The 10,475-nt window shown below is 37.2% G+C and overlaps 1 protein-coding gene and 1 pseudogene across 1 annotated transcript; one reads left to right on the plus strand and one right to left on the minus strand.

Moving 5' to 3' along the window:
* Positions 1-718: 718 nt before the first annotated feature.
* LOC122094252 (lectin-like) lies at positions 719-3,834 on the minus strand. Its single transcript, XM_042664991.1, has 4 exons — positions 3,599-3,834; positions 2,843-2,961; positions 2,234-2,716; positions 719-1,211 (listed from the first exon to the last, which is right to left on the minus strand). Exons 1-4 carry the CDS (start codon positions 3,770-3,772, stop codon positions 842-844), a joined length of 1,146 nt encoding a protein of 381 aa, XP_042520925.1. The 5' UTR covers positions 3,773-3,834; the 3' UTR covers positions 719-841.
* Positions 3,835-6,728: 2,894 nt separating this feature from the next.
* On the plus strand, positions 6,729-10,211 carry LOC122093872 (annotated as a pseudogene).
* The last annotated feature ends 264 nt before the right edge of the window (positions 10,212-10,475 follow it).

Consider the following 10,475-nt stretch of genomic DNA (forward strand, 5'->3'; position numbering starts at 1 on the left):
GCACCTCCTCTCTAATGGTCTTACCCTCACTCTTCAATCAATTTCCTTTCTTATATTATGGAAGAGCTTATACCAAAAAATTAAAAATTAAAAATAATAATTCATCCCTAACCATGAATTGATGCATCTATGCAATTGGCTCTATATTAATACCACCACTTTTTTCCCAAATTCATTCTTCTCATAGGTTTTGATTTTTCGTTTACAGCACATATGACAACCCCAAGGGGTAGCCGAGTTAACAAGGGACCTTCGCCTCAGGAAGCATGTGGTTCTGAGTTTGACTCTTCTTATCTCCTTGGGGCCACTCTCATGGGGTGTTTAGTGCTTTGTAATGCTTTCAGTGAACGTTGAATGATTCTCATCAGCCCCAGTATGACACAATCGATGTGGTCCATGTGGTTGTGCATACCCAAAAAAAAAAAAAAATACAACACATATGACACTAATTAGAGTTGAATGGTGAAATAGGATTCAAGTAGTTGAATTCAAATCTGTATATCTCTGATAAGTCTGGATATGTATATGCTGTAAGGAGGTTTGATTAAAATATGATCCATTAATTTATCCTATATATGGTTAATTAACAAATGGATTTGGATATAGGTATTACCAATAATATGATCATGATCGATCTGATTAAAATTAGGGGAAAAAATATGATGTAAACAATGCCATCTTAGCAAATTGAAATCATTTGGAAATTAAAGCATGAAAGGACTTATTAATTTTCATAAGGTAACTTTAAGAAGTTACCATATGATTATTTATTGCATTTCATATTATATAGATACGCTCCATTTTATTTAGATACATAAACTTCTTAGAACTATTAGTTAACTTAGTTCTTTGGACGAATGACAACACTCTTGATAACAAGCCCTTTCTTCCATTGACCACCTTCAATTTCAAAGAGGGAGAATTGTATCTCTCCATTATTTCCTGGACATTTCTTGAACTCCCCTACTTTAAGCTCCATCCATTGTCCTTTAGGCTTGTGCTGAAGGCATTCTTTACGTTCATGCATTTTTCCGTCGGGGAGTACGAGTCGGAGATTCACCGGAACTTCCCACCCATATGCAGGATCTTTTAGCATTACAATAAATGAAACCTCATACACAATTCCTGGTGAGAGCTTTGATATGTTGAAATTTCCTTTCGCTTCAAGCCAGCACACATTTAAAAGTTCAGCTACATCAACAAGATTGTTACTGTGAACAAAGATAAACATTAGAAATAGAACAAAAAAAGCTCATCCCTGATAATAATAAAAAAATAAAATAAAATAAAATAAAAAATTTCCCTAACAAAAATAGAATCATTCAACTTTCAGCAAAAGCAGTGAAGAGCACTAAGACACCATCTTTAGAAATGGAAATGGAAATGGAAATTTATGACAATTTATGATACAAGAAACATGAATGGTGAAACATGTTAATAGTTATACATGTTTCGTTGTTTCTAGAAATAAGTTGAGGCCAAAATATTGGTGAAATGTCCGATAAAAAATCGATCAAAAGGTAACTTATTTATCAAACACCAAAAAATCCTTCAAGGTAGTCATTGACGCAATTGTCAGTGTTGGAGATTTTGGTGCGAAAGATCCGAGAAACAAGTTTATCAAACACCAAAAATCTGTTTCTATTCCAAGAAACGTGAAAAATCATTTCTGTTGTTTTTAAACACAGAAACAGCAGAAACGTTATCAAACGGTGCCTAAACATCCGTGTGAGTGACCCCAAGGAGGTAAGAGGAGTCGAACTTAGAACCACATGCTTCTTGAGGCAAAAGTCACTTGTCAACTCGGCTACACCCTTGGGGTTCAAAAAAAAAAAATGAATGAGTTTCTTGTAGTGTAATTAAAAGCTTAAAACTCAACTAAATAATCAATTTAAATTGGATGTGTTTGATGACCCACTTCCCCATTGAGCTTACTCACTGCATCAATTTCCCGTAGCTTGGAGAGGGGCCATGGGTCCGCCATGATACCATTTGACAATGTCCAACCCTAAAGTCTAGTCCTGGCATCAGGAAGGAAAGGCTTTTCCCAAGCTCACAAGCTTGACAGTCGTACACAACTCAATCGATGTGAGACTAAACCCCTCTCGATTTTTTGCCATGGAGCACACTCACAACATCAAAATCATAGAATCGAGTTGACTCAGGAGAGTTTTAGAACAATTCTTGTAAGAGGTGGTGGAAGAAATTAAAATAGGGTTTTACTCAACATTACCCTGTTTCATTCAAACAGTACCAATGCCAGTATTGCTGGTTGTCGCCCCAAGTGATTGAAAGATCCCTTGAGATCATTGTAAAGTGGCCATGATGGTGTGGTGGTTTGTCATAGCAGTTTTTTGGTCGAATAATAACACCCTTGATGATAAACCCATTCTTCCATTGCCCACCCTTGATTTCAAGGAGGGAGAATTGTATGTCTCCATCCATATTTTGACATGTCCAAAACTCCCCTATCACTAGTTCCATCCATTGTCCTTTGGGTTTGTACTGCAAATTCTCTTTATGTTCCTGCTTCTTTCCATCAGGGAGTGCGAGTTCTAAGTTCAGTGGAGCATTCCATCCATTGGAGGCTTCTTTCAGCATCACCACAAATGCAACCTCATACATGACTCCTGGTGAGAGATTTGATGTATCAAACTTTCCTCGCACCTCAAGCCAGCAGACGTTTTTGAGTTCAGCTATGTCAACACGCACATCGCTGTGAATGAAAATTAATCAAGAATAGAACAGAATGCTTAGTTGGATATTATAGTTAATCTGAACAACGTACATGAGATGGTGCAATATATATATATATATATATAGGGTAATTATTGTTAAGAACCTTGTTTCTTGCAAAGAATCCCATTTCCAGTAACGGTTGTCATCACCCCAAGTGATTGAAAGATCTCTTGCAAATAGCATGAAACAGTTATAGCCTGTTTTTGGATCAATCCAATACTTCTGCATAAAATAAAAGAATTTAATTTCAATAAATGCAACACCGATTTGTATCACAAAAACTTGGCATTTTAAGCCTAGCTATGGTTTTGTGCTTCCCTACATCTTATTGATAACATATAAGATCACTTTGTTTGGACTGAAAACGACTTAAGAAGAAGGTCCACTGTATTAAAAAAGAAAAATAAAAAAGAAAGGAACCAGAAAACTGGCTAATCAAGTCAGATACATCAACCCCAAGGAGGTAGTCGAGTTGGTAAGGGACCTTCCCCTCAGGAAGCATTTGGTTCTAAGTTTGACTCATCTTACTTCCTTGGGGTCACAAACACGGGGTGTTTAGTGCCCTTAACTGCTTTCGGTGAAAGTTGAATGGTTCTCATTCAACTCTGATATGCCTAGTCCATACGGTAGTAGGATCAGTATAGACCCACACGGGATTAGCTAAGCCGAAGGCCTGGATATCCGTTTTTAGAAGAAAAAAAAAAAGTCAGATGCACCAAACACAAAGAAGACAATACCCAGCGAGGCCAACTACAACGGTAAATCGCCTAACTATCAATCCCTAGAGATACTAAATCTTGGGATCAACCTAGCTATCAATTTATGCATGTAACATACATAGATTGGAATTTACTATTACCTTTCTTTTGTGGTCTAAGAACACTCCTGAGTAGAGATGCTCATACAGCTTCTCTGTAGAGATTCCGCAACCCGCCGATTCAGAGCGTTTCATGATAGCTCTGCAGTTATGGGGAAGGTTTGGATTTAGCCCCTCCACAGCGATTTCGCATCCATTACCATGAAAAGGCGGCATACTTGTTGCTTCAATGGATCAAAGGAACTCCTATTTCCACAAGCCAGATCCTGGAAGTCTTTGGTTTCACTCTTTCCATTTGTTGAAGCTATTTATAACATGTTAGAGTAGGAGAATATCCCATTGTAGATGAACATCATTATTGTAAAATGGAGATTGATTGTTACTAGATAGGATTCTCATTCTAGTATTTTCCAAAGTTGTTCCACTATCATGTTAAGATTCTTTAGTGATGAGGCATCTATCTATCTATCTAAAATCTTGCTACTTTATTCTCTGACTCTAATATGTTGATGTAGTGATAGGCATCTATCTATCTAAACTCTACATATATTGAGTTCTCTAAAAGTCACACAGGGCCATATTCATACATGATTCAATTGGCCGGTGATAACTTTTTATCAAATAGCTATAGTGATCAAGGTGGTAGTGGAGTTGGCAAGGGATCTTCGCATCAGGAAGCGTGTGCTTTTGAGTTCGATTCCTCCTCTTTGCTCTTTAGTCCACTCACTCGGGGTGTTTAGTACTCTTCACTTTTGATGAAAGTTCAATGATTCTCATTCAACTCCTATATGACTTGAACCATGCAGTTGTGGGGTTAGTATGGATCCGTGGGAATGAAAATCTAAATGTCACTATGCCCAATGATGTTAAAATGTTCAAAATATATCATGTGCGGCACGTTGTCTCCAATGGTAGATCGATCCTGGCATCCCATGCCTACTTCATTGATGAAGATCATTTTGTAGTTTTATATCTATTTCCTCCTTTGTTAGCTTTGAAATGGAAAAACTTTTAATTAGACTTCATCGACTCTCACTCTTTTTGGGCTGAAATTATGATAGTAAAAGGGCTTCTTTTTTTTTTTTTTGGTAAAATAGTTAAATGGGTTCCCTTCAAGACTTGTTGGGCAGACCCAGAAGAGCATGAGTGATCACCACTCAACACTAGCAACCCTACAGACCCAAATCAAGAGGCAAACTCTCTTAACTATGAAGGAATAGAAAGACAACAACCCTAAGTGCTAGAGGACCAAATGGGTTAGATACCCGGCCATTGCTTGGCAATATACACGTTCATAGGGGATTTAGGTCCCTTTGGAGGTGTTCCATAGCATTTGATTTCTACATTGCTTATTAGATTTTGTTTCTAAAATCTGAAATTTTAATTTCCCTCAAATGTGGGAAACGGTGCTATAGAATTCCATCCTGGTATGGAGCAGAGCCTGAGAATGAGAATGTCTCAATTATACTATCTCTATATGTGAATTTATAACTTAAAACCTATTATTCCTAATAGTTCTTTAAGTCAAGAGTAAAAAATTAGAATATTAAAAAAAAAAAATGAAAGTACCTTTTCTCCTTTGTTTGTTTTTATCCAAAAAAGGTTGTTATTGTCTGGTATATTTTATATATTTTGTAGAATCTATGTAAAATGACAGAATTTACATCCAATAAAATATATATATATATATATATATATATGAGAAAGATCAATCCTGCTGGTGCAAATTTAAAGCATTCTATTTAAAGCATAATTTTGCCCCCTAAAAACATTAAAAGGATACTAAGATTGAGGAAAATATATTTTCAAGGTTTTCTTGATAGATGACATAAAAAAATAGAATAAATATAAAAAACCCATATGATGCCTTCTCCGAAAAGTAACTACCCTTTTGGAATCTGGTTATAATCAGATCAAAGAAGAATTTAAGGAAGAGATATTTTCGTTGTTTCCAAATTAAAGTGGGACTCTAAAATGGTCATGCAATACCTTTGGCAAGACCCATAGGAGGATGATATTTCCATCATATATCTTGCAAACCTGCAGTAATTTGTTGCTTAAGGAATTCTTGATCTAAGCATTGTTTTTATCATCATACTGGTTTAACTAATTATAACAGGCAAACCCTTCACACATCAGTTACTCTTTTGATTTACCAAAAAAAAAGTTTCTCTTCGTATGTAGGGAGTATTGGAATTTAATCCTACAACGTTTCATAGTATAATTCTTTTTTCTATTAATTTGTAATCTTGAAAGGCATTCTCAATGCACAAAAATTCTCTGCAGGAGGCAATGAGTGCCAGTGAGCATCGGATGGCTGGAGTGCATTTCAAAATCCTCCCAACCGCAGAGGATTTGAGTCTATTCCCAATGCATTCGAAAGTGCAAAAAAAATAAATAAATAAATATGAGAAAGTGGCATGTAGCATGGGCAATTTATGATTCAGCTTGTTCTATAATTCTATTACCTTGTTTCCTGTGAAAACTTTTAAATTGGGCTTTTTTTATTTTTGGGCTAACCATGGGTATCCAGGGCTTTGGCCTGACTAGTCCCACGGGCTTATACTAACCCCACAGCTGCATGGATCGAATCATACTGAGGTTGAATGAAAATCATTCAACTTTCACTGAAAGCAATGAAGAGCATTAAACACCCCCGTGTGAATGGCCCAAGGTGTGCCCAATGACATTTTCTTCTTCAAATCAAATTGTGTTTCATGTCAAAACTCAAAACACCATGAAAAATCCCACTTTAACAACTTGGTGCATGACTAGTGCTCCCTCTAGATAATTAGCTTTCATTCCCCAAAGCCCTTTTGACGATTGATGCAATTGTAAGATTTCAGATACCAATTTTTCCTAAGAATGTTCCTTTTCCTATGTGGTAACTTTCTCATATTGGATTTCATCGTCCATGGAGTATTAGACCATTAGTCAATGGTGTATTAAATGCTTTAACTTGTAGTTTGAATACCTCATAAACAATGGGATCCCATGTAGGAAGGTAACTCCTCTCCCTAAGTGGGGAGCTGATTCAGACACATTTTTTCCTATGTTAAAAAATTCATTAATTTAACACTATATATATGAGGGCAGCTTCATTAATATTATTCATAGATTACTCTCTGATCAGGAAAATTGAGAGAAACCCATTTGTTTTGTAGCACAAAATATGGAGCGTTTCAAAACAAAACCATCTACATCCCTTTCTTCTTTCCTCATTGTCCTCATCTTCTCTTCTGTGTTTCAATCCACATTTTCTGCTTCTTCTACTCAACAACCCATTAAAACCATTGTAGTCCTTATGATGGAGAACCGATCCTTTGATCATATGATAGGTTGGATGCAGAAATCAGTTAATCCTTTGATCAATGGTGTCAATGGCACACAGTGCAATCCTGTGTCTACTAAAACTCCAGAATCCCAATTGATCTGTGTCACCGACGACATCGAGTACGTCGACCCGAATCTCAGTCATTCCTACCAAGAAATTAGGCAACAGGTCTTCGGAATCAATGGCAACCAAACTCCTACCATGACTGGATTTGTAGAACAAGCTCTATCCATGTCCACTGAAATGTCAGAAGCTGTCATGAAAGGCTTCCATCCCAACTCAGTACCAGTTTTTACTTCCCTGGTTAGTGAATTTGGCTGTGTTTGATCTATGGTTTGCTTCCATTCCAGCATCAACTCAGCCAAATAGGCTCTTCACTTACCCGGCCACATCTTATGGAAAAATAGGTGTAGACAAGTTTTAGATATTTAGAGGATATCCACAAAAAACCATCTTTGATTCTCTTCATGAGGATGGACTAGATTTTGGTATCTATTTCCAGGTAAGTGTGTCAATACCAAATCAAAATCATTTACATTGGAACGATGAAATTATTTAATAAACAGTTTGATTTTGATTTACAAAATAAGATCATTTAGTTAATAGGTATTGAATTTTCTTTTAAAAATAAATTATTTGAACCAATTAAATTTTGATTAGATTTTTTATTAAACAAGTTACACCCTTTTGCATCTTTGACATCCCCAAGGTTCTATTGATTCTACATTAATGAAATTGTTTATGATTTTTTTTAAAGTAATAAATTAAAATTTAAAAGCAAAAAAGAAGCCAAAGACACAAAGGGAGCAAAATGATCGACTCACCCCTCATGAAAAGCAAAAATCTCGCCCTTATTGATGCTTCCACACATATGCTCCAATTAGCCCCAATGCGCTGCCTTTCAAGGAACCCTCTCCCAATTTTAGATGATGGATTATGTTATATTAAACGGGAGAGAGTTGAGCATGCTGCCCAGTTGCTCTAAGCTAGCTAGCAACGACGTGCACCAATGAGTGGGAAAGATGGGCAAGTAGGGGCATGGGAGTCATTTTCAAAGGAGAGGTAGAGAGTGTGAAATAGGTTAGGCACCTAGCAACATGCCAGCCTTTTCCTATATCAAAAAATTACTTATGGCTTCTACTAAAAACAAAAAGAAATAACTTGTTAATGTATTTTTCTTTGATTGTAAATTTTCAGCTCATTTTCTATGAAATTGCTTACAACCAAATGACCATTTGGGGAAAAAGAAATCTGCCAGTCTGCAAGAAACGCCTGGTGCAGCTAGGTATGAAAATACCTAGCTGTGTCTGGGTATTTCTATACCGGACCGGCAGAGTTCCCCTCCTCAACCGTTTAATAAATGGTTCAGTATGATTTTGATTTCTACTTATAACACTGTGAATCGAATTGAACCATATCATTTAACCGAAATGGCTTGTTTCTAGGCTGTTCCCACAACGCTAGTCTATCGAAATTTGCGAAAATTGAGACACATATTCCTGTTCCATCAATTTGAACTCACATTCAAGAGGTATGCTAGAGAAGGGATATTGCCCAACTTCACTGTGATTGAGCTAAGGTACTTCGACCTTGTTGATTTACCTGCAAACGATGATCATCCTTCTCATGATGTAGCAAACGGGAAAAAGTTTGAAGGAAGTATATGTGGCTTTAAGATCTAGTCCTCAATGGAATGAAACTCTTCTGGTGATTACTTATGATGAACATGGTGGATTCTTTGATCATGTTCCAACTCCTGTAAATGTGCCCAACCCTGATGGGAAGATTGGACCTGCCCCTTACTACTTCGAGTTTGATAGATTGGGAGTTCGAGTACCTACGATCATGGTCTCACCATTGACCAAAAAAGGAACTGGTAATTTACAGTTTCAAACTAGATAGCTTTGATCTTCTTCTTCATCTTCTGATAAAATAAATTTTTTTTCTGCAGTGATTAGTAGCCCAAATGGACCTACGGGGACCTCTAAGTATGAGCAATCCTTCATACCTGCAACAGTAAAGAAGATGTTCAAGCTTTCATCTGATTTCTTGACTAAGAGAGATGCATGGGCAGGGACATTTGAGGAGGTTGTGGGAGAACTAACCTCACCTAGAACTGATTGTCCAGGTATCTCTCTCAAATTAATCACAAGTCTCATGCTTCCCTCAATTTGTCTAGTATTTAGTTGTTTAGGTCATCTTAGCAACCTCAAAAATCAAGTTTTGACTCAGGCAAGTCACACCGTGGTCAAAAAACATGAAACCTAGTGAGGAGTGAAGACTGAGGTGTCATGAAAATTCACCAAATTTAAGATATTAATTACCAGACTAGGTCCGAGTCAATTCAAGTTATCACTGAATTTCAAGTTATTATTGAATTGATGTATTGCCTGAGTCATGTGAAATTCACCGCCCTTGTGGCCCCGTGCTAGCACAAGGGGCCATGCTACTTTTCAAGAACCCTCTCCCTTTAATGGGAAAAAGGGTTTTGTGGGAGAGTGTGACCCTGCGTCTAGACACGTGGGAGTGACATGACCGGCCCACCCTCATGAAATGGAAAATGATATCGTTTTGTGCTCCCTTTTAGCCCTCGCACATGTGCAAGAACTGTACTCCCCACAAGAAACATTTCCTCCCCTCACACTTTTATATATTAAGTCTTAAAGGAAATGAAAGCTTCCTAGTCATGTGACCCTACGCCTGTACACAAAGGACGATGAAATGATTGCTCTCACCCTTTGAAATCTAAAAAATTCACCTCCAGTTGATGCCCATGTACACCCACTCATTGACCTCATGTTGACGTCAGGACTGTGCAACTAGAGAGCGTTCATCTCCCCCAAGTATTTTTACTTATAATTTCTTCACCCTAATTGGGCAGGTTAAATTCAGGAGGGCCTGATAAAAAATTGCGAACCCCAAGTGGCCAAACAGAAATAAAGCTGGTTTCAGTTGAACAAAGTGACTGGTTCAACCAGACAAGCTGAATCTAATAAGATTTCCAATTTTGGTCTTTTTACAGAGGTGCTACCAGAGGTGACTCCATTAAAGAACACAACAAGTGCAATTGAAGGTAGGAGGCTTTCAGAGTTTCAACAAGAAGTGATGCATTTAGCTGTTAGTCTCAGTGGTGATCACACCTTGACCAATTTCAGTGAGGAGATAAGGGAGAAGATGACTGTGAGAGAGGCTCACGAATATGTAAGCAATGTTGTGCCCAAATTCATAAGGGCTAGCCAAGAAGCCATCAAGTTGGATGCACCTGAGTCCGCCATAGTTGATATGATGTCCTTCACCACCACAACTATATTCTACCCTTAATCACAATAGTTCCAAAGCCCCCCATTTCACCTATTTTTCTATTCATTTCCCTATTGTATATACTAACTTTTATTGAGTGAATATACAATTTTTTCTTTGATTTATCAATCCCTCTCCCTTCCCTCCCCCTCCCCCTCCCCCTCCCCCTCCCCCCAAAAAAAAATATTGATTGTTAATTACTATTCTTATATTTAATCTATATTATAATGTTTCATTAATTTGTAAAGGTAGATAATAATTTTCAAGAATCTTGTGACCATATAG

The sequence above is a fragment of the Macadamia integrifolia genome, chromosome 11 (assembly GCF_013358625.1).
Source record: "Macadamia integrifolia cultivar HAES 741 chromosome 11, SCU_Mint_v3, whole genome shotgun sequence".
Classification (NCBI taxonomy): domain Eukaryota; kingdom Viridiplantae; phylum Streptophyta; class Magnoliopsida; order Proteales; family Proteaceae; genus Macadamia; species Macadamia integrifolia.

Excerpts from the sequence above, each read along its gene's own strand:
- LOC122094252 (XM_042664991.1), bottom strand. The coding sequence starts at position 3,772 with ATGCCGCCTTTTCATGGTAATGGATGCGAAATCGCTGTGGAGGGGCTA. Across the intron at positions 2,962-3,598 it reads TCTTAGACCACAAAAGAAAG|AAGTATTGGATTGATCCAAA; the intron begins GTAATAGTAAAT and ends TATTTTATGCAG. Across the intron at positions 2,717-2,842 it reads GATTCTTTGCAAGAAACAAG|CGATGTGCGTGTTGACATAG; the intron begins GTTCTTAACAAT and ends TTTCATTCACAG.